The sequence below is a fragment of the Triturus cristatus genome, chromosome 5_2 (genome assembly GCF_964204655.1).
Source record: "Triturus cristatus chromosome 5_2, aTriCri1.1, whole genome shotgun sequence".
Classification (NCBI taxonomy): domain Eukaryota; kingdom Metazoa; phylum Chordata; class Amphibia; order Caudata; family Salamandridae; genus Triturus; species Triturus cristatus.
Window position 1 is genome coordinate 1,086,332,745 of NC_140588.1, and position 24,624 is coordinate 1,086,357,368.

Consider the following 24,624-nt stretch of genomic DNA (forward strand, 5'->3'; position numbering starts at 1 on the left):
AATTTAAAGTGTGATGATTCGGTCTGATGTTGAAATATAAAATCGTAGGGCATGTTTTGCAAGAGAAGAACTTCGGAGGAAATGTAGTGATACACCCATCAGGTGGTGAGAGGGTAATACTCTCCGGGAGCAAAGTCTAAGCCGACTATGTATACGTTAAAGGATTAGTAACAATAGGCAGCTGTGCCAGCCCCAAAAAGATATGATAATGGGTCGGTACAACCGAGGAGCGAAAGTGCATTTACAATATTCAAGCCTGCAAAATCATGCACCTGTGCCTGCTTTTCCTTCAGCTCCCACACATGGTATCATAACAGAGATATCTGTAGGCAACAGCATTTTATTTGAACAACAAACAGATGGTCAACTAAAGGCTTAGAGTAAACCACGATGTCACAAGTGAACACAGAAAACATAGAACAGGGAGAAGAGACGGCAGAGGGGGTTGTTGCGGTTTAGTGTCTTCGCACCCAGAACACAGAGAAGTGGATGGTCCAATTGATGTGCGCTCTCTCTCTTCCGGCCCACAGCGTACATTTTCTGGGTGGCACATTAGAAAGGAGAACTAGCCTGCTTGACCTCCTGGCAACCCTGCGCATGGTCACCCATCAACATTCTGTTAACATGTTGGCATTAAACAAAACTGTATCACAATGGCTCTCATCCTACATCCCCACCAGTCAACAACTCATCCAGATAAACACTATGTTTAACATAAAAGTGATGCCACTTGGATGGCTGGCCAACTAATAGACTATCAAGATTTTCGTCAGTTATGCAATATCATCATGGAAATGTAGTGACGTGCAACTACGACGAAATGTGGTGTAATTTTTTGGGGGGGTTTAAATAAAAATAATTAATGGACAGCTAGGGGCAACAGTTACCAGATGTGACAGCTTACCCAGACTACGCAGCATTGAGCTCACGAACATTTAGCAACCATGGCTGAAAGGTTCTAAAGGACACATTCTTGATACTTTTGTAAACATATCTTCTAAATGACAGGACAATCTACATAAAGAATACAAATCAAACTGAACAATGAAATAGGTCTTTATTAAAAAGAAACCGTATTCCTTTAAATGCGTGTTCCCACGTTTCACAGCAAGACACACACCACTAAAGAGTGTTCAACTACCATGAGACAGTTTCCGAGAGGTAACCACAGCAAGCCACAAACCACTAAAGAAAGCTCAACTACTCCAATACGGATTCTGACACACAACTAGCTACAAACCACAAAAAAAACCTTAATCCTAAAATTCCAGACACAGTCAACGTGGCTGGGAATGTGGTTCTGGCCTAATTCGCCGAAGCTGCTGATGTTCATCCTTGAAGCCCAGTAAGTGGCCTTCAACACCAGAGTGCCTGCAGCCTCTGAACGGTTCTAACCCTGCCTTCTAAACTGCCACAATGAGTCAAACGGCGGAACCTGCCGCCGTTCTCTACAGTCTAACAAATAAACTTTCTCTCGCACATCAGAATCTATGTACACAGCCTCTTAAGAATCCTAAGTAGCTTGGGCGTAAGCTTACGCTCAAGAGCAGATGACATGTTTCTGTCTCTGGCACAGGCCTCATCTACCGCTCCTGCCCACCTCCCTTACCGCTCCCACCTCCTTCCTTTAAACCAACTCTCTAAGCTGCTCCCACCTTTTCCATTAACTCAGTCTCCCTCCACGAAACCCTTTACATTGCCACATCAATCTATTCTACAGCCTTTACTCCCAGTGTACCAGGTTCTCTTCCAGTGCCGTAGCATCTCCGCCATTGCTCCAGACTGCCCTCTCCAGCCCCACTCTCTCCTCTCCTGTCCCAGGCACTTTCTCCTTCAATGTCACAGTCTCCCTTTACTGATCGAAGCGCCTTTCCAATCTTTCACCACTGCCTCAGCACCCCATCATTGTAAAGGCCTCTGTGATGCCCGTTTTTTTTTATCGTACTGCAGTCTGCTTTCAACTCCATACACCCCCTTTCTCTGATGCAAACTTGGACTGATCCAAACTTTCACTACTGCCTCAGCCTCTCTTTCACTGCCTCGGCCTCACAGTGGATGTGAGGCAGCCCCAGCCTTCCCTCCACTGCCGCAGCCTCCCCTCCACTCACTGCCCCAGCCTCCCCTCCACTCACTGCCCCAGCCTCCCCTCCACTCACTGCCCCAGCCTCCCCTCCACTCACTGCCCCAGCCTCCCCTCACTGCCCCAGCCTCCCCTCCACGCACTGCCCCAGCCTCCCCTCCACTCCACTCACTGCCCCAGCATCCCCTCCACTCCACTCACTGCCCCAGCCTCCCCTCCACTCCACTCACTGCCCCAGCATCCCCTCCACTCCACTCACTGCCCCAGCATCCCCTCCACTCCACTCACTGCCCCAGCCTCCCCTCCACTCACTGCCCCAGCCTCCCCTCCACTCACTGCCCCAGCCTCTCCTCCACTCACTGCCCCAGCCTCTCCTCCACTCACTGCCCCAGCCTCTCCTCCACTCACTGCCCCAGCCTCTCCTCCACTCACTGCCCCAGCCTCTCCTCCACTCACTGCCCCAGCCTCTCCTCCACTCACTGCCCCAGCCTCCCCTCCACTCACTGCCCCAGCCTCTCCTCCACTGCCTCAGCCTCTCTTCCACTGCCCCAACCTCACATTGGAAGAGGGGCTGCCTCAGCCTCACAGTGGAAGTGAGGCAGCCCCAGCCTTCCCTCCACTGCCGCTGCTTCCCCTGCCTACACTCACCAGACCCAGCCTCTCTTCCACTGGCCCAGCCTCTCTTCCACTGCCCCAGCCTCTCTTCCACTGCCCCAGCCTCTCTTCCACTGCCCCAGCCTTCCCTCCACTGCCCCAGCCTTCCCTCCACTGCCCCAGCCTTCCCTCCACTGCCCCAGCCTTCCCTCCACTGCCCCAGCCTTCCCCCCCCCCCACTGCCCCAGCCTCTCTTCCACTGCTCCAGCCTCTTCCACTGCCCCAGCGTTCCCTCCACTGCCCCAGCCTTCCCTCCACTGCCCCAGCCTTCCCTCCACTGCCCCAGCCTTCCCCCCCCCACTGCCCCAGCCTCTCTTCCACTGCCCCAGCCTCTCTTCCACTGCCCCAGCCTCTCTTCCACTGCTCCAGCCTCTCTTCCACTGCTCCAGCCTCTCTTCCACTGCTCCAGCCTCTCTTCCACTGCTCCAGCCTCTCTTCCACTGCCTCAGTCTCCCCTGCACTCACTGCCTCAGCCTCCCCTCCACCGCTTCCTTCCACACTCCAGTGTCCTTCCAATGCCACAACCTCCTTGCAGGTTCTTTACACTGCTCTACAGCACCCAGCTCTGCACCCCAGCCCTCGTGCACTGATACACCACCCAGGTATCTGCCCCCCTTCCCCGACACCCACTGCTAGTCAGAACTCTCTTCACCACTTTAATCACACAGCTGTCCTGGCTTCTTGTTACCCAACCAGCCAGAGCCTGCAGCCTCACCTCCTTCTGCTTGGCGTCTTGTGGGTACACGTCGGGCGGCCCCAGCCGGGGCCGCTTCAGAGGCCGGTGCTCATAACTGAGGATCCCAAAGGCCGCCATCTTTCCAGTCCGGGCGACCGGGGAGCCTGGAGCGCGCCCGCAGCGACGTCACAACGCACTCGGCGAGCTCGAGCACGCAATGACGTTAAACAGGCACGGCGTGAACATCTGATCGCTCGGGATGTCACCCGTCAAAACAGTCGCACCACTGGATGGAGAGTGCGGTGACGTCAGCAGGCTGAGCAGTCGAAGGCAGAAAAATATACCGGCGGGGTCATGGCCCGTGCACTGCGCCTGAAGCTGGGCAGCGGCGGCCATCTTTTTTAATGGCAAAACATTCCTTTTACATCAGAGAGATGGACTGGCAGGGCCCAAGTTTGTTTGGGACGTATACGTCACGCAGTCGGGAGACCAGAGCAATTGAACAAGCTCAATCGTCGTGGTTAACTTCAGCCCGGCGTTATGTGGCTTCTCCAGTAGCAGCAGTGTCAATCGACCCCCAGTGGCCTTTGGTTATGAAAAGGCTTTCATAGTATGACACATCATGAATGGGCAACAGTTAAAAGGCCAGAAGGCTTTGGAATTCAAGAAGGGAGGTGTGTGCCTGGATAGGGTGACTAACTGGCATGGGTGCAAATTCAGGACAGCGAGTGTAAAAATTTAGGACAAAGAGTCAAAATTCAGGAAAAAAGGTATGTTTTACAGACACACCAGAGGTGGTTGCTCAATAGTATATAAGTAAGTAAATAGACAACCACTTAAGTACAAGTGAAAATAAGTTCATATTAGGTTGAGACAATTGTGCACTTAGCGATGTTTTGGTATGCGCGCAGCTTTAGGCAAATCTGCAGGTCTTTTTGTGGAAACAAGACTGTCCCCACCCCACCTATCCAGCTCCCAGGGAAACGCCCGATGCCTGGTCCTGCCAGTCTGGCCTTGCTACCACCCTCCAATGGTGCCCCACATTTTCACATAGACCCTGTCTCATATGTGTTTAATTTCTTTTATAGTGCTAATCATCCCAATTATGTAGGGCATGGTGTCGGAGTGCGTAACAACACACACATATAATATAGAGTCAGTGACTCATATAAATGTGAAAGTCAATGTATAGGAAATGCTGCTTAAGATAATGGGGCTTACAAGCTGTAATCATACTTTCATCCCTCATTCAGTCTTTCGCCATTCATTCTGTCCTTCCATCTGTGTGCCCATCCATGTCCATATTCAACCATTTACAAACCTATCCATCATTTCACTCATCCATCCCTCCATTCACCCCTTTACTCATCCATCATCCATCCATCAACCGTTTCACCCTATTCATCCATACACGAATCCATCCACTCTTCCACCCATCCATCCATTCACTCATCCATCCAGCTATTTACCTATCCAGCCATCCTTTCACTTACTCATTCATCCACCCAGTCACTCATCCTTCCACCCGTTCAGCCATCCATCCACCCATCCTCCCTTTCTCTCTCCATTCCTCTTTCACTTAGCCATCCATCCTTCCATCCATCCATCCATCTACACATCCACTCATGAATCCATCCAATGAACCTATCACCCATCCATCCTTCCTTTCACTCATTCATCCATCCTTTCTCTCATCCATCCACCCTTTCACTCCTTCACTCATCTATCCATCCTTGTGTCCTTCTACCCGCCCTTTCACTCACTCATCCAGCCTTACATCCACCCTTTCACTCGCCCTTCCGTCCATTCACCCTTTTTCTCTTTTTTTCACATAATTTTATTGTTTTTTAGGTCTCACCTAGGCAGCGCGCATCTGCTCGAAATCCACAGCTGGGGCCTGTTATCTGCACTAATCTGTTGCAGCGGTCGCATCTGGCTTCTGTTGACCTTCATTCAACAACACTACAGTGTCCAAAACGCATGTACTGCTACAGCACGTGCGACATTACCCCTGCGCGCGCTAGGACGCCCACGAGCACAGCGGTCCAAGCTCCAGCGCGAGGCGCGATTGTCAGGAGGCCCCCGTCTGTGAGAAGTTGGCCTGGTATATGCTGGTCACTAGTTAAAGTGGCCACCTTGCACCAGTCCAATTCGACTCTTATGGTAGATAGGTTTAAGACAACCTTTTTAAGAAATCTATCCTAGTGGTAGCTGTGGAGAGCAGCCTTCAGGCTAAGTCTTTAGAGGGATGTAAAGCAGCTTGTTTTACCTTATAATCTCTTGAATCACTAAATGAAAGGACACCACACAGGTATATATATAAAATATATATGTATTTATTACTAGACACACTCTACTAATCTCTTTATGAAATTAGAAGTCAGGAACATATGCACAAATCAACGTTTCACAACAAATTAAGCACTTATATGGCTGGGGCCCTTGGGGCGTACCAGACCATATACTAAAAAAGAGGTATAAGAATATCGACTTGCGAAGAGTCAAGGCCTAGGGCCTTCAGAAGCGCTGGGGCCTCACTAATCCACCCAAGGCAGGTAAGTAAAGGACCCACGGGAGACGCAAGCAGTGTGAGAACACAGCCGCGGATCCCAATAGACTTCAATGGAGCAAGTCACGGTTGGAATTTTAAAGTTTTAGGATACTTCGGGAGAGTCTACAAGCAAGTCACTTACAGGGTAAGTAGTTCTAGAGCCAACACACACAGGAGCAACGTAGTGCTGAAGTTACCTCACCCAGGGAAGCCGGGTGCATAGGTGTCTTTTGGTGTTGGGTCGCGGCGTCGTTTTCAATGGGAGCCAAAGAAGACTTGCTGCTTGTGAAGACAGAAGAAGTGTCCGGTGTAATCCAAGGCTCGATTCAGAAGAAGGAAGACCTGAAAGCAGAGGAGACAGTGTTCAAAGTCCCTTGCCAGTGACCCAGGGCCAGGAAACTGGATGCCCACAGTAGTCGGGTGATTTCAGGTGATCACGGGTGTCTTGACTCTTCAGCCACGAGGTCCAGGAGGTGTCGACGATGACCAGGAGCTGGATTCGGCGTGTCCCACGAAGTCTGCAGCTTACTGAGGTGTCGGCAACCGGATTGGAGCCAACAAGCCTTGGCAACAGCAAGTCTCGAGGAAAGTGAAGAAAGTCAACGGTGCAGACCAGCAAGGTCTGAGGGACTCACCCAGAGAGGGTAAGTCAGGGCAGGCCTTGAGCAACCAGGGGATCCCTTTGGTTCTGTAGAAAAGTCTTCTGGGGACCCACAAGCCAACCGGCAAGGGATCGCAAAGACGCCTTGGGAGGATTCACTCACCAGGAGCCCATGGTCACTCGGGACGAAGTAGGCCTCTGATCTTCGGAGGAAATCCTGCTGGAGGCTTGGACCACACGTGGTCCAATGCACAAGTTCGTAGAACGTTGTGAAGGGGTTACACTCGACAATAGTGCTCGGTACCCAGGTATTGCTGTTCCTCGTCACTCGTGGGGTCCACTTGCCCCAGCTTCGCTGGGGACTCACGATGGCCGTAGAGAAGTCAGGAAATCCACTTCTGGGGCTGCAGGGACTTCGGACTCCGGCGGGAGTGGGAAAGATTGCGACCGTTGATGCAAAGTTTTGGTGCCTACCAAGCAGGGGAGTCACTCCTTGACTCCAAGGGAGATTCTTCAGTCTTCCAAAGGTAGTGGAACGTCGAAGGTCCAGGATTCTTCTTCAGAGCGTCATCCAGGGATATCTAGTTTGCAATGGCAAGGTTTCCCTATCTTATACTAAAGGAAAGGGAGGGACTAGCTCTTTGACCACTCCTCTGGGAGGGTCAGGGGAGTGGGTGGTTACACCCACTTCCCTTTGTCCAGTTTCGTGCCAGAGCAGGGGCTGGTAGCCCCTGAACCGGTTCAAGCTGGCATATGCACAGAGGAGCCTACTGCTCCCCTAGTGCAGGACTTCAAAGCACTCTAGGAGTGCACCCACACAGCCCCAATACACTAAATCCTGTCTGGAAGGTGGTTACACCTCCCTGTGACAGGATGCCTATTGTTGGGCCTCCTCCACTGCGAGTTTCGGTCAGCAGCAGGAGGGCAGCCCAGTGTCTGTGCTAGTGGCATCCATTTTGTGATGTCAGGGCTCTTCAGGATTCTACCGTGTTTCCACAGTAGGTACATGTCTATCCCTCTAGAAGGGTGGGATCATACTCCCACACCAGTTTCTGGTGTGGGGGTATGATTCCAAGTTGTTTAACACCAAACACAACATGTTTTGATGCAGTCATTCCAAAGTTAGCATTTACCGGTAGGTTATAATGCACTTAAGAGTATATGGTTTAACCGCATCCACAAACAGCAACAGAGAATAGACTCTGCCAGCTGCAGAGGGGCCCTGCTCATGCAGAGACACCCCCTCACATTGTAAACCAAGCACCCTGCCCTCAGGATTGATAGGGCCTGCCTTAGGGGTGACTGAGAGGTTTATATGTGTGTGTATGGTGAGATATAGGGAACCTATACCTCAGTGAGGAGTGCTAACACTACCTCACCCAGGCTGCAGTAGCAGGCCTGTGGTGTCAGATTTAGTCTGCTTCCCAGGGGTGGCATAATACATGCTTCAGCCCCTGGTAGGTCTGTGAAGTACCTATGCCCTTGGTACCTTAGGTACCATATACTAGGGGCTCATAAGGTACCACAGTATCCAATCACGAGTGCATCTAATTTGCACTTCAAGTTGTTTAGAGAGAACTGAGGGGCTGGGTCCCTGATTAGCAGGGACCCACCCAGACTATAGCCAGAAACCAGTGTAAACATCAGAAAAAAAGTGGGGGCAACATAGGTGCAGATCCTACTCTCCTACACAACCCCCTCCCCCCCAAACGCAGGGACACTAAACTAACCTTGACCAGTTGAGTCTTCGTGTTCTAAGTGGAAATACCTTGAGAGTCCATCTGCATTGGCATGTTAGGTTCCAGGTCTATGTTCCACTGTATAGTCCATCCCCTGTAGGGAAATGGACCACCTTAGCAGTTTTGGGTTTTCACCTTTCATCTGTTTAAGCCATAGGAGGGGCTTGTGGTCAGTCTCAAATATGAAGTGAGTGCCAAACAAGTATGGCCTCAGCTTCTTCAGTGCCCACATCACAGCAAAGGCCTCCCTCTCTATAGCTGACCAACGTTTCTCTCTAGGGGTCAGCCTTCTGCTAATAAAAGCTACTGGCTGATCTTGACCTTCATCATTCAGTTGAGACAGTACAGCTCCCACACCCGGCTCAGAAGCATCTGTTTGGACAATGAACTTTTTGGTGTAGCCTGGGCTCTGTAAGATGGGGGCAGTGCACATGGCCTGCTTTAGGTCTTCAAATGCCTTTTGACAGCTAGCTGTCCACTGAAACTTTTTTGGCATTTTCTTTGAGGTAAGATCATTTAAGGGGGTCACTATAGATCCATATCCCTTAATAAACCTCCTATAGTACCCAGTCAGGCCCAAAAAGGCTCTCACCTGTGTCTGGGTGGTTGGAGCAACCCATTTCATGATGGTTTGGATTTTGATCTGTAAAGGGTGATCCTGGCCTCCACCTACAAGGTGGCCCAGGTTCACAACCTGACTCTGCCCTAACTGGCACTTAGTGGCCTTGATAGTGAGGCCTGCTTTTTGCAGGGCCTCCAAAACATTTCTGAGGTGGACCAGGTGATCCTGCCAGGTGGAACTAAAGACAGTAATATCATCTAGATAAGCTGAGCAATAAGTTTCCATACCTGTCTGAACTTTGTTCACCAACCTCTGAAAAGTGGAAGGTGCATTTTTCAAACCAAAGGGCAACACCATAAAGTGGTAGTGCCCACCAGGGGTTGAGAATGCAGTTTTGGCCTTGGCATCCTCAGCTAACCTGATCTGCCAGTAGCCAGCTGTTAGGTCAAATGTACTCAGATAGTTGGCTGAGGCCAAAGTATCAATCAATTCATCTGCCCTGGGAATTGGATAGGCATCAGTCCTGGTGACTGCATTGAGGCCTCTGTACTCTACACAAAACCTCATTTCTTTCTTACCACCCTGGGTATGAGGTTTAGGCACAAGGACTACTGGACTAGCCCAAGGGCTATCTGAATGTTCAATTACACCTAGTTCCAACATTTTCTGGACTTCAGTCCTGATGCAGTCCCTGGCATGGTCAGGTTGCCTGTAGATTTTACTCTTGACAGGCAGACTGTCTCCAGTATCCACCTCATGGGTGCACCAGGAAGTCTGACTAGCGGTCAGGCTAAACATATGTCTAAACTGTTGCAGAACTTGTCTGCATTCAGTTTGCTGATGATCAGTGAGGCTGCTTGCCAAAGCAACACCATCTACTGACCCATCATCAGGGTTCTGTGAGAGCAGGTCAGGGAGAGGGTCACTCTCCTCCTCCTGTTCCTCATGAGCTGCCATGAGCAAGCCCATGTCAGCCCTGTCAACATATGGTTTCATTCTGTTGACATGGAGCACCCTAAGGGGGCTCCTGGGAGTTCCAAGATTCACCAAGTAGGTGACTTCTCCCTTTTGCTCAACAATTGTATGGGGGCTACTCCACTTGTCTTGGAGAGCTGCTGGGGCCACAGGCTCCAACACCCACACTTTCTGTCCTGGCTGGTATGCAGTCAGTACAGCCTTTTGGTCATGCCAAGTCTTTTGTAGTTCTTGGCTGGCCTCCAGGTTTTTAGTTGCCTTTTTCATGTATTCAGCCATCCTGGAGCAGAGACCAAGTACATAGTCCATCACATCCTGGTTGGGAGGTTTGAGAGGTAACTCCCAGCCCTCCTTCACCAAACATAATGGACCTCTTACAGGATGCCCAAACAGAAGTTCAAAAGGGCTGTAGCCAACCCCCTTCTGTGGAACCTCCCTGTATGCAAACAGAAGGCAGGGAAGTAAAAGGTCCCATTTTTGCCTAAGCTTTTCTGGGATCCCTTTAATCATTCCCTTTAGGGTTTTGTTGAACCTTTTAACTAACCCATTGCATTGTGGGTGATAGGGAGTAGTGAATTTGTAATTTACACCACACTCCTTCCACATTGCTTTTAGGTACCCTGACATGAAGTTGGTATCTCTGTCAGATATAACCTCCTTAGGGAAACCCACTCTGGAGAAAACTCCAATGAGGGCTCTTGCCACCACAGGGGCTGTGGTGGTCCTTAGGGGAATTGCATCTGGGTACCTGGTGGCATGATCCACTACCACCAGGATAAACCTGTGCCCAGATGCTGTTGGAGGGTCAAGGGGACCAACAATGTCCAGCCCTACCCTTTCAAAGGGTACCCCGCCACATGTAGTGGTATCAGGGGGGCCTTTGTTGTGCCACCTGACTTGCCACTGGCTTGGCAAGTGACACAGGAGCGACAAAACTCCTTGGTGTCCTCTGACATGTGTGGCCAATGAAAATGTGGAACAAGCCTGTCCCAAGTCTTGTTTTGGCCCAAGTGTCCTGCTAAACGGATGTCATGTGTTAGGGTCAAGAGGAACTCCCTAATCTTTTGAGGTATTACCAACCTCCTGGTGGCTCCAGGGGTTGGATGTCTAGCCACAGAATATAGGAGTTCCTCATCCCAATAAACTTTATGGGACCCACTAGCACTCCCAGCAGCCTCAGCAGCAGCTTGCTGTCTGAGGGGTTCAAGAGAGGGGCAGCACTGTTGCTCTTTGCTCAGATCTTCCCTAGAAGGCCCCCCTGCCCCCAATAACTCAGCCTGATCAGGCTCAAGTCCCTCTGGGGCAGTTCCGTCTTCAGGATCTGCTTCTCCTCTCTCCAGAGGGGAATCTGTGATCTGAGACAGAGGGGAAGGCACTGCCTTAACCCTACTGCTCCTCCTCTTGGGTAGCATCTGGTCCATAGTTTCAGGATCCAGAGCTGGTTCAGTTTTATGCATTTTGGCCTGTGACATGGTCACAGCAAATACCTCTGCACGTATGCCCAACATCTCAGCATGAGTCCATAACTCTACTTCAGACCAGGCTGAAGTCTCTAGACCATTGCCCAATAGACATTCGACAGGGAGGTCTGCACTGACTACACCCTTCTTAAGGCCAGTTACCCCTCCCCGTGAGATATTCACAACTACCAGACTATGGTGGGTCCTGACATTGCTTGCATTGGTAACCTGGTACATTTCACCCAGGATGATCTGCCCAGGGTCCACAAGATCCTCTGCCACCTTGGTGACACTAGCACCTGTGTCCCTGAATGGCAAAGCCTGTTTGCCATTTATTACAGGCTGCTGTTTGTATTTGCCCAGATTACTGGGGTTCACTAGGAAGGACATATCAATGTCTCCATCACAAATCAGCAATGCCTGAGTGGGTACTCTGACTAGGCAAGAGTCCACTTCTGAACCCACGGTCAACCCTACTACACCCTTATTCTGATTACCACCTCCACCAGTAGCTGTACTAGGGGGAACAGTTGCCTTAGGGGCAGGAGTGGTGGTGGTTTGGTCTTTGGACTTGTTACAGTCAGAAGTCCAGCTCCCTTTCTGTTTACAGAATGTGCACCAGGGCTTCTTTTGGCCTTTCCCTTTGTTAGACTGTGAATCCCCACCAGATGCAGATTTTTGGGGCCATTGTGAAGTCTTCTGGTCTTTTGACTTATCCCCACCTTTCCCAGAGCCTTTAGGGTCCTGCTTCTTAGTGTCACCCCCTTGGTTCTGGGTTTTCTGCCTCACCCTGGTTCTGACCCATTTGTCTGCCTTCTTTCCCAATTCTTGGGGAGAGGTCAGATTAGAGTCCACCAGGTACTGATGCAACAACTGGTTTTGGCAATTTGTAAGGATCTGTTCTCTCATCATAAGATTATACAATCCCTTAAAATCAGTAACTCTACTACCAACCAGCCAACCCTCCAGAGCCTTCGTTGCACAGTCTACAAAGTCAGTCCAGTCCTGATTCTGTGCTTTCTGGGTGTCTCTGAACTTCAACCTGTACTGTTCAGTGGTTAAGCCAAACCCATCTATTAATGCACTCTTCAGGACTTCATAGTCATCAGCATCCTCTTCTCTAACAGTGAGGAGCTTGTCGCTTCCTTTATCTGAAAAGGAGAGCCACAAGATTGCTGCCCACTGTTTCTGGGGGACCTGTTGTACTCTACAGGCCCTCTCCATAGCAGCTATTCATTTGTGGATATCATCCCCATTCTGGTAGGGAGGAACAACCTTGGACAGGTTCCTATGGTCTGGAATGTATTCTCTGACTCTAGGGACACTGTTGCTGCCACCAGGGGGTTCTAACTCCTCTTTTTTAGAAGCTCTCTGGAGCTCAAAGGCTTCTTTGTCTAATGCCAACTGCTTGGCCTTGAGGGCAAATCTTGCTTCCTCACACTGCAACAGTTTGTACATTCTTTAAGAGGAGGTCTCTCTTCTATTAAAGTATGAGTTCCTCTGTTGAACAGATTCTCTGCCAGAGTGATAGGAGTGGTCAGATTCCCTTGAAGGGGACCTATGCCTCTCTTCCACTCTGTCAGCTCTCGTAGGGAGAATTCCTCTGTCCTTTTCAGATCCCTGTGGATCTGGCCCTTCAACCACAGAGTCCAGGTCATCTTGATTTTCATCATCTGACCCAGACACTGTAATTAACTCACCCCCTGATCCAGACCTATCAGCTCCTAGAGCTAATCTAAGATCATCTGCTGTCAGCAGATCTATCAGGTGTAGTGTGGAGGGACTCTGTCCTATCCTCAGGTGCCTTGCAGCACACATGGCTTTCAAGTCAAAGAAAGTCATGTCCTTATACTGAGGCTGGGTGGATCCACTGGCTCCAACCCTTAAGGACATTCTAGTGTTGTGCAGTGTTGTACTACCTACACTAGTTTGTGGCCTACTGATCCTAGCTTGAGCTGTAGAAAGGGTGTGCTATCCCTTGACACACAGCTCTAATTTCAGTAGAACATATTGATACTAAGCTTGACTTTATATGTACCTTAAGTTCCTTTAGTGGTTTTCAGTTAGTAATTCAAATAGCGATTTTCTGGTAAAACAATGACAAGCTGTAATCCCACACGCTGCCCACCAATGTGAGAAGTTGTCCTGGTATATGCTGGTCACTAGTTAAAGTGGCCACCTTGCACCAGTATAACTTAAATCTTATGCTAGCTAGGTTTAAGACAACCTTTTTAAGAAAGCTATCCTAGTGGTAGCTGTGGAGAGCAGCCTTCAGGCTAAGTCTTAAGAGGAATGTGAAGCAGCTTGTTTTACCTTATAATCTCTTTAATCACTAAATGAAAGGACACCACACAGGTATATATATAAAATATATATGTATTTATTACTAAACACACTCTACTAATCTCTTTATGAGATTAGAAGTCAGGAACATAGGCACAAATCAACGTTTCACAACAAATTAAGCACTTATATGGCTGGGGCCCTAGGGGCGTACCAGACCATATACTAAAAAAGAGGTATAAGAATATCGACTTTCGAAGAGACAAGGCCTAGGGCCTTCAGAAGAGCTGGGGCCTCACTAATCCACCCAAGGCAGGTAAGTAAAGGACCCACGGGAGACGCATGCAGTGTGAGAACACAGCCGCGGATCCCAATAGACTTCAATGGAGCAAGTCGCGGTTGGAATTTTAAAGTTTTAGGATACTTCGGGAGAGTCTACAAGCAAGTCACTTACAGGGTAAGTAGTTCCAGAGCCAACACACACAGGAGCACCGTAGTGCTGGAGTTACGTCACCCATGGAAGCCGGGTGCATAGGTGTCTTTTGGTGTCGGGTCGCGGCGTCGTTTTCAATGGGAGCCAAAGAAGACTTGCTGCTTGTGAAGACAGAAGAAGTGTCCGGTGAAATCCAAGGCTGGATTCAGAAGAAGGAAGACCTGAAAGCAGAGGAGACAGTGTTCAAAGTCACTTGCCAGTGACCCGGGCCAGGAAGCTTGATGCCCACAGTAGTCGGGTGATTTCAGGTGATCACAGGTGTCTTGACTCTTCAGCCACGAGGTCCAGGAGGTGTCGACGACTACCAAGAGCTGGATTCGGCGTGTCCCACAAAGTCTGCAGCTTACTGAGGTGTCGACAACCGGATTGGAGCCAACAAGCCTTGGCTACAGCAAGTCTCGTGGAAAGTGAAGAAAGTCAACGGTGCAGACCAGCAAGGTCTGAGGGACTCACCCAGCGAGGGTAAGTCAGGGCAGGCCTGGAGCAACCAGGGGAGCCCTTTTGTTCTGTAGAAAAGTCTTCTGGGTACCCACAAGCCAACAGGCAAGGGATCACGAAGACGCCTTGGGAGGATTCACTCACCAGGAGCCCACGGTCTTGCGGGACGAGGTAGGCCTCTAATCTTCGGAGGAAATCCTGCTGGAGGCTTGGACCACACTTGGTCCAATGCGCAAGTTCATAGAACGTCGTGAAGGGGTTGCACTTGACAATAGTGCACGGTACCCGGGTATTGCTGTTCCTCGTCACTCGTGGGGTCCACTTGCCTCACCTTCGCTGGGGACTCACGATGGCCGTAGAGAAGTCAGGAAATCCACTTCCGGGGCTGCAGGGACTTCGGACTCTGGCGGAAGCGGGAAAGTTTGCGACCGTTGATGCAAAGTTTTGGTGCCTGCCAAGCAGGGGAGTCACTCCTTGACTCCAAGGGAGATTCTTCAGTCTTCCAAAGGTAGTGGAACCTCGAAGGTCCACGATTCTTCTTCAGAGCGTCGTCCAGGGATATCTAGTTTGCAATGGCAAGGTTTCCCTATCTTATACTAAAGGAAAGGGAGGGATGAGCTCTATGACCCCACCTATGGGAGGGTCAGGGGAGTGGATGGATACACCCACTTCCCTTTGTCCAGTTTTGAGACAGAGCAGGGGCTGGTAGCCCCTGAACCTGTTTGAGCTGGCATATGCACAGAGGAGCCTACTGCTCACCCAGTGCAGGACTTCAAAGCACTCTAGGAGTGCACCCACCCAGCCCCAATACACTAAATCCTGTCTGGAAGGTGGTTACACCTCCCTGTGACAGGATGCCTATTGTTGGGCCTCCTCCACTGCAAGTTTCGGTCAGCAGCAGGAGGGCAGCCCAGTGTCTGTGCTGGTGGCATCCATTTTGTGATACCAGGGCTCTTCAGGATTCTACCGTGTTTCCACAGTAGGTACATGTCTATGCCTCTAGAAGGGTGGGATCATACTCCCACACCAGTTACTGGTGTGGGGGTATGATTCCAAAGCATTCAACACCAAACACGACATGTTTTGATGCAGCCATCCCAAAGTTAGCATTTACCGCTAGGTTATAATGCACTTAAGAGTATATGGTTTAACCGCATCCACAAACAGCCACAGAGAATAGACTCTGAAGACTGCAGAGGGGCCCTGCTCAGGCAGACGCACCCCCTCACATGGAAAGGCACCCCCTCACATGGAAACCAAGCACCCTGCCCTCAGGATTGATAGGGCCTGCCTTAAGGGGGTGACTGATAGGTTTATATGTGTGTGTAAGGTGAGATATAGGGAACCTATACCTCAGTGAGGAGTGCTAACACTACCTCACACAGGCTGCAGTAGCAGGCCTGTGGTGTCAGATTTAATCTGCTTCCCAGGGGTGGCATAATACATGCTTCAGCCCCTGGTAGGCCTGTGAAGTACCTATGCCCTTGGTACCTAAGGTACCATATACTAGGGGCTCATAAGGTACCACCGTATCCAATCACTAGTGCATCTAATATGCACTTCAAGTTGTTTAGAGAGAACAGAGAGGCTGGGGCCCTGATTAGCAGGGACCCAGCCAGACTATAGCCAGAAACCAGTGTAAACATCAGAATGAAAGTGGGGGCAATATAAGGGCAGAACATACCCTCCTACACCGCATATTTTACATAATATATTCAGACCATAATGCAACCCTCGCTCTCTCGGGATGATTATCATAACATTCCAGGCGGTGTAAGCTTAGGCCGGCGTAAAGAGGGAGGACGGGGCCACTACTGTGTTAGAAGTTGCAGAATGTCATTTGGAGTAGAGACTGCTTTGTAACAGCTTACAAAGCCTAAAGCTCGTTGAGAGATTATTTTTTTTACTATCCACTTCTGCCTTGCTACGTAAGTTTCTATGCTAGGGGCCTTTCCTCACATGGTTGCTTAAAGGCATCCCAAATTATGACTAGAACTGTGCCCTGGGCGTGCTGGTCTTAAAGAATGTGTTAACACTTTCACCAGCTATGTCTCCAAGAGTTCCTACCTCTAATATGAAATTATCTCTCTCTCGGAGGTTCCACCCTCTACCCATCTCAGATCATCTCAACACGAGCATGCTCTCAAATTAATAAGTCCTAATTGACTACTCTGGCTATGGATAGAAACAATGAGAACATGTAATCAAAACAACAGTATGTGCATGTACATGAGGATAGAAAGAGCAGGGTGGAGATATCTCCAAGCGTCTATGTGTACTATCTCTGTGAGCTCCCTTTTCATCTTCCCAAATAAAACTCCTGAGCCCCGGTATGACTTGCTGGCAGCAGGGAGAGCTTCTGGTACCATACGGTCCCTCATCGTCTTCATTTAGCTTGAGCAGCTTCTTTGCCTCCTCGTCGTCGTGACTGAGCTGGCCTGTACTGTGGTGATGCTCGCTCTGTCACTCACACTAGTGCCAAAGCTAAACACTTATAAGGTCCCAAAGGCGAGACCTATTGGCTATGCCAATACTTTTTCTTATTGCATCACATATTATCAAGGAGCATTATACATTTTGTACTTAGTAGTCATACAGCATATGTTATTGAAAGCGTAACATTTCTACTAAACACATATATCTCACTAGGAACATTCGATAATATAAAACCCAGAACTGGGAATGCGAGAATCTGTGATTGATATTGTTTTTCTTAAAACAAAGAACGATTCGGAGCAGTACACTCAACTTAACACCCCTTCCACCCAAAAGAAGAACATTCCCATTAACTCTTGCTTGTAGATGCTGGTCCGTGCGGTCCCTACCGCTTTTTATGAGGATAGGCCACTGTGGGCACTATATGAACAATAGGGGAGTCGAAGGGGTGGGTGGAGGGAAGGGAATGATGGAGGGGGAGGTAGGGGGGTCAAAGGAATGTAGACAAGGAAACAGAAGACAACCACAGTGGCATCATTCCTATTTATGACACTTTACTTACAAATGTATTAACCAATCACATAATGTTGTTCAAACCACTTCCGCCGTAATTAACAGAGACATTACTTTTGAATTGTTCCAACAGTTGATACCAGTCTATTGATATTGGTTTCTTGCTAAGCCCTCTATTCTCCCTTTTGAGAGCTTCTCCTTCTATTTGTGCCCATCGCCCTATTTCCCCCCCCCCCATATCCTTTTCCCGGAGCAGTATGAGACTTCCATTGCTGTGTAAGCAGTCTTTTAGCCAGTATTAAAGAGAGGTCTGTGAACCGGCACAACGCTTTTGCTTTCCGTGGTAGGTGGGATAGTCCTAGCAAACATGTTTCTACTGTTGTCCACTTGGGTCGTTCGGACAGTTGAGTTAGACTATCCGTGACCTTTCTCTAGTACTCCTGTAATGCCGAACAGGACCATAACATATGAGTCAAATCGGCTCCGGGTAGGCGGCAGTGAGGGCAGTTAGAGGAGACTTGTAGGTACATCCCGTGGACCTTATCCGGCTTCAGATATGCCCTATGCAACAGGGCCAGTTGTATAAACTTGAACCGTACATTTCGGGATGCCCGTTTTGGCTACTCGATGACTATTGCCCATACCTTGTCTGTGAGCGCCTCCCATTTTTGACGAAGGGGTGAACGTGAAACCTCCTAATGTTCTCTCAGTCCCCTGTAGCGCCATCTGACCAAATGCGTTACAACAAATGTCTTCCGTGTACCATTATGTGTAATGCTTGCAATAAGTGGAATGCTGGGGACTCGCACTGTTCGACTAGCCAATACTTGTGAACTAAATGTAAAATGCTACGGTAAGTCAGATATAGAGTATTCAGAACTCCATATGTAAGTACCACTTCAGCGTGGGGCATTAGCTGCCTATAAGTGAATAAGGAGCCCACAGTCGTGATTCACCCTCCACCCAAGGTGCCAACCTATGCGCAGTTAAAGGGCCTTGTGGTGTTGGGAGGCCACATAGGGGTATGGTCGGGTGGTACTTTTGTGTACTTCAACGCAAGTTTCTAATAATGAAGCGCTACTTGGAGCAACACAGGTATATCTTTTGGCCTTCCAGGCTCTGGGGAAAGCAGTGTCTGCAGCGTTACATGCCATAATTGTGCAGGCGTATACCCAATTTCAGATAGGTTATGCCCAGACAGCCAATATGCCAGCCACTGCAATTGGCTAACTATGTTATATGCCTTGAAATCCGGGGCTCCCGTACAGCCTTTTGCTGTGGGCAGCTCTAATTTGGCAGGGCAAATTCCACGATGCCCGGACCCCCATATCAATGTTATTAATCAGGAGTTTATCATTTTAAAAACCCATGCCGGAACCACTACAGGGAGATATAGGAGCCTGGGTATCATCACCACTTTCCCTATTGCCATTCGCCCTGCCGTGGATAGTGGAAATTTAATCCAGAAGGCCATTTGCGATCTTAATGCATTAATGGCACGTATTAAATTCCCGTCTAGTATGTCCTGTATGTTCCTGTAAAACTGGATACCCAGATATTTAAAGGTGTCGGGTTTGACTTTGAGCTGCTCAGACCCAAAGCGTAGGGTGGATAAAGAACGTGTATCATAAAAGAAATATGCTACGGACTTTGAGGCATTCAATTGAAGTCCTGACAGTAGACCAAATTGATGCAACAGCGATGCCACTGCAGTTAGGCCTGCCCCCAGGTCTCTAAAATATAGCAACATATCGTCAGCATATAACGACACTGAGTGGATAATTGGACCTATTGGAATACCATGTGGGTGCATTGTTAATCGTAAGTGGTGTGCCAAGGGTTCCAAAACCAGCACAAAGAGGAGTGAGTAGAGGGGACCTCCCTGACGGGTCCCACGATATATATTATATGCCGGGGATATATTGTGCCCTGATTTCGCACGAGCTGGGTTGGTGTACATATAAATCTATCTAATCAGGAGTGCAAACCATGGGGATAGCAGAAAAAGGAGTATGCACGCATATTTCTGTTATGCAAACGCCAAATGTCAGCCAATTACCACCCTGACATCCAGCGTTGGAGGGCTTGGGCTTGCTGGCATGTAACTCTTCCCGGCAGCAGGGGTGTGAGCGATCCAACGCAACATCCAGGACCACATTGAAATCTCCTCACAACAACCAGGGGTATTGGGACCAGTCTGCCAGGACTATTGTAAGACGAGAAAGGAATGCCTCCTGTTCAGTATTGGGCACATACACCAACCCAAGGACTATTTGCTTCCCGTCCAATATACCCAGTAGCAATACATATCTGTCCTGCTCACAAATCCTGCTATCCTGCAAAGAAAAGGGAACCCCCGCCCATATCCACACAGCAGCACCACGTGAAAAGGCGGAGTAGGCAGTTGTGTAGACCTGCCCCCTCCATCTCCTCTGCAATTTGGGGAGTTCAGATGATACCAGGTGGGTCTCCTGCAGGCATACTATTTGCGCCCGCCGTCTATGTAGCTGTGCCAATACTCTAAGGCGTTTGTGGACTGAGCCCATAGCCCGGACATTCCAAGTTATGAGAGTATAACGGTTAACCACTGTAGCCATGTAAATTCATTTTGTAATAGAGGAAACTTCCCCCCAGAATCCCCCCAGGAACCCCCAACCCAGCAGTCCAACAGACCAGCACCAAGCATTGTAGGTAACCAACTTCCCAATTCACGGTCCAATGAAACAACATCATCCAACCAAAACAGTAACTTTAAACTAAGAACCAAATGTTATGCTATAACCAGTGCTTTCGCTGATAGGGTGAGCTAGTGATGTGACAATTATGTGGCGTTGTAATAACGCAGTATCCGGTACAGTACCGCCGAGGCCCTAGATAAAAGCAGTATAGCAAATTACACCATCCCTGTCGACAGTTGTTGCAAGTAACATATACCATCAACTGGCAAATCCCTATTATAACCAATGCCTTTTAAGAGATACATCAGAGTCATGTAACACATCCACAAGTCCGTCAACACCCTGTCAAAGCCCACTTGCCGGGAACCCAAGGAACCCTGCCAAATCGCGCCCGAGTGCGTGGTACAGGGAAGAACTACTGATCCCATGAGCCTTGTTGAACCCTGACGGCGATGACGTCAGGACGCTCGCGCGCGGCGAGCTCAAAGAGGTTCCGGGGCACAGAGAGAGTGCCGCTTACTCTTCGCCGAGAGCTGCGCTGGACGTCGCGAAGGCTGGTAAGGGTGCCTTGAGCACCAAGCTAAGTTCGCTGCTGTGTTTAGCTCAGCTTGATTTCTGGTGGCCATTGAGGACGGAGACTCGGAACGGGAGTCTCTCTGTGACGGGTCCGTTGGATTCGTATCTGGTCCCTTCCCCCGTGAAACACCCGAAGGACAGTGCAAGGCTGCTATCGGAATTGTTTATATGACTCTATGTTTTAGGTGCTTTCTTCCCGCGTTGGCGAACTCGGAGGACGAAGTTCATGCGGGGAAGAAGGCACTATTGTGACATTGTCCTAAAAGCTTTAAGTACAGTTTTCTATCCCATGTTCCTTGAGGTGGTTAATCTTTCGGATATTCCCTGAGTGAACTCTCGGATGTTGTGGGAATGTTGAAGCTGCCGTTTCTGACAAGGCAGAGGGCCCGGTGATGGACCTATTTCGTGTGGCATGAAGTAATGCAGATGTGTTTTCAAATTCACCAGTGCCAATTATTTTGATTGTGGAATGATCTAAACCTACAGGATTATATTTTGTGTTTTCCTTTTCTTACGATTATTAGGGCTGGGCGGACTTTGCGTAGCAGAATTTTAAAAAAATTTGTGGAAAACGAGAGCACATCCTGAGTAGGGCTGGGCGGACTTTGCCTAGCGCAACTACGCACTATTCTGAAGAAAATTGTGGAAAACGAGCGCACAACCTCATGGACTGTGTGCCCGGGACGGGTCCCTCGTGCTTGGGCAGGCTCCCCGACCTCCCCAGCCTGGCTGTGTTGAGAAGCAGGGACCGGCCCCGGGCCTCCTGATTTTTGGTCAGGGCCTGGGATCCCACGTCCTGCGGCCTGCCAAGTGTCCATCTGCCCGGGACAAGGGACCCTGGTGCAGAGCCCCGGAGCCCTGCAAGGGCAGTCGGGAGCCCTACCGCTATGGCTCGGTGTGGGCAGCTGGGAGTCCTTCCGGTCCCGGCCATCTGGTCGCACCTTTCCCTCGGCCATCTGGTCGCGCGCAATGCTTTCCAATGGGGCGACCAGATGGCCGGGCCGGCCTGGAAGTCCCGATGAGGGTCCATTCGCCTCGCGGATCCCAGCCAGGGCTCCAGGAGGCCGGGCGCGTCCGCGCCTAGGGTCCCCTCCGTCACTCGGAGCGCGAGGGTTACAAGAAAGGTGGGTAGCCTTCCTCCGGATTAGTAGGGGCAGGGTATGCCGGGACACCCCTCCTGGGGATTGCGGTTCTCAGGCGGGGACCAGATGGGCCAAGCCCGGACGACACTTCCCCGGGGCGTCGGGTGCTTCCTCCTCCAGCCCGCGGCGAGGCAAAGTGCCCAGGACGGGCTCCATGGGTCTCCCGGGCGTCCCCCGAGGCCTGCAGCCCCAAAGCCCTGCAGACCCTGGAGCCCTTCAGCACGGAGCCCTGGAGCCCTGCAGGCCCGGAACCCTAGCAGGCCCAAGGCCCTGCAGCCCCGGAGCCCTGCAGGCCCGGAGCCCTGCAGCCCCGGAGCCCTGCAGGCCCAGAGCCCTGCAGCCCCGGAGCCCTGCAGCCCCGGAGCCCTGCAGCCCCGGAGCCCTGCAGCCCCAGAGCCCTGCAGCCCCGGAGCCCTGCAGCCCCGGAGCCCTGCAGGCCCAGAGCCCTGCAGGCCCAGAGCCCTGCAGCCCCGGAGCCCTGCAGCCCCGGAGCCCTGCAGCCCCGGAGCCCTGCAGGCCCAGAGCCCTGCAGCCACGGAGCCCTGCGTGGGCAGGCAGGAACCCTACCGCTATGGCTCGGGCAGACGGGAGCCCTTTCAGTTGCCGGCCACCTGGTCGCGCCTTTCCCCTCGGCCATCTGGTCGCGCGCAATGCTTTCCAATGGGGCGACCAGATGGCCGGGCCGGCCTGGAAGTCCCGATGAGGGTCCATTCGCCTCCCGGATCCCAGCCAGGGCTCCGGGAGGCCGGGCGCGTCCGCGCCTAGGGTCCCCTCCGTCACTTGCAGCGCGCGGGTTACAAGAAAGGGGGGTATCCTTCCTCCGGATTATTAGGGGCAGGGTATGCCGGAACACCCATGCTGGGGCTGTGCGGTTCATTGCCGGGGACCAGATGGGCGACGCCCGGGCAACATCCTCCAAGGCCTCCGGGGCTTCCCTCCTCCGGGCCGCGGCATGGCAAAGTGCCCAGGGACGGGCTCCACGGGTCCCGGGCAGTCCTCCCCCGGGCGCCCAGGCCCCGAGAGCTCCGGTGGACCTCCCCGTGCCCGAGGCCAACCCGGGAAGCAGAGTCCCCCCCCGAGCCCTTGGTGTGAGGGTGGGCAGGCGGGAGCCCTACCGCTATGGCTCGGGCAGACGGGAGCCCTTTCAGTTGCCGGCCATCCGGTCGCTCCTTTCCCCTCGGCCATCTGGTCGCGCGCAATGCTTTCCAATGGGGCGACCAGATGGCCGGGCCGGCCTGGAAGTCCCGATGAGGGTCCATTCGCCTCCCGGATCCCAGCCAGGGCTCCAGGAGGCCGGGCGCGTCCGCGCCTAGGGTCCCCTCCGTCACTCGCAGCGCGCGGGTTACAAGAAAGGAGGGTATCCTTCCTCCGGATTAGTAGGGGCAGGGTATGCCGAAACACCTATGCTGGGGTTGTGCGGTTCATTGCCGGGGACCAGATGGGCTACGCCCGGGCAACATCCTCCCAGGTCCCCGGGGCTTCCCTCCTCCGGGCCGCGGCATGGCAAAGTGCCCAGGGACGGGCTCCACGGGTCCCGGGCAGTCCTCCCCCGGGTACGCCCAGGCCCCGAGAGCTCCGGTGGTCCTCCCCGTGCCTGAGGCCCAGCCGGGAAGCAGAGTCCCCACCCCGAGCCCCTGGTGGGTGGGCAGGCGGGAGTCCTTTCAGTTGCTGGCCACCTGGTGGCTCCTTTCCCCTCGGCCATCTGGTCGCGCGCAATGCTTTCCAATGGGGCGACCAGATGGCAGGGCCAGGCCTGGAAGTCCCGATGAGGGTCCATTTGCCTCTCGGATCCCAGCCGGGGCTCCAGGAGGCCGGGTGCGTTCGCCCCTAGGGTCCCCTCCGTCACTCGGAGCGTGCGGGTTTCAAGAACGGGGGGTAGCCTTCCTCCGGATTACTAGGGACAGGGTACTCTGGGACCCCTCTCGGTCCTCAGCCGGCAACTGGGTCCTGCCGTGTGGCAGGGTGGCCGGAGGGCCTTCCCCTGCGCCTGTGGGCCCGGGAGCCCCGGATGGGTCCAGGGGCCCGGCCGGGCCCCGGGTCGGGGTCTCCGGCCCCGGGTGCCGTCCCCCGGCCTGCGGCACCGCCAAAGGCCCGGGACGGGGTTCCGTTGTGGCCGGGGTGCCTCCCGTGGCTGGATTGGGTTCAGGAGCTCCGGCCGGGCCCCGGGGAGGGCGGCCTCCCCGCCCCGGTCTCCGTCCCGGGTCCTGCCGCGTGGCAGGGTGCCCGGGGAAGGGTCCGGAGGGCCCGGGGAGGCTTCCCCTGCACCTGCGGTCCTCGGAGCCCCGGCTGGGTCCAGGGGCCCGGCCGGGCCCCGGGTCGGGGTCTCCGGCCCCGGGCGCCGTCCCCCGGCCTGCGGCACTGCCAAAGGCCCGGGACGGGGTTCCGTTGCGGCCGGGGTGCCTCCCGTGGCTGCATTGGGTTCAGGAGCTCCGGCCGGGCCCCTGGGGGCCCCGGGGAGGGCAGGCTCCCCACCCCGGTCTCCGTCCCGGGTCCTGCCGCGTGGCAGGGTGCCCGGGGAGGGGTCCGGAGGGCCCCGGGAGGCTTCCCCTGCGCCTGCGGTCCCCGGAGCCCCGGCTGGTTCCAGGGGCCCGGCCGGGCCCCGGGTTGAGGCCTTTGGCCCCGGGCCCAGTCCCCCGGCCTGCGGCACTGCCAAAGGCCCGGGACGGGGTTCCGTTGGGGCCGGGGAGCCTCCCCTCGCTCGTCTGGGTCCCGGAGCTCCGGCCGGGCCCCTGGGGGCCCCGGGGAGGGCGGCCTCCCCACCCCGGGC

General features: G+C 52.5%; 1 protein-coding gene across 7 annotated transcripts in view; it reads right to left on the reverse strand.

Annotated features, from left to right (window-relative positions):
• MED12 (mediator complex subunit 12) overlaps positions 1–3,709 on the reverse strand; it is a 956,599-nt gene extending 952,890 nt beyond the window's left edge. For 3 of the 7 annotated variants that reach the window (XM_085608427.1, XM_085608421.1, XM_085608425.1), the window contains exon 1: positions 3,450–3,657. In XM_085608427.1, the coding sequence (XP_085464553.1) occupies positions 3,450–3,548 (99 nt within the window). In that variant the 5' untranslated portion in view covers positions 3,549–3,657. Of the gene's footprint in view, positions 1–3,449 lie in introns of all 7 variants that reach the window. The other 4 variants (XM_085608423.1, XM_085608422.1, XM_085608420.1 and 1 more) reach the window with 2 other exon arrangements.
• Between the last annotated feature and the right edge of the window lie 20,915 nt (positions 3,710–24,624).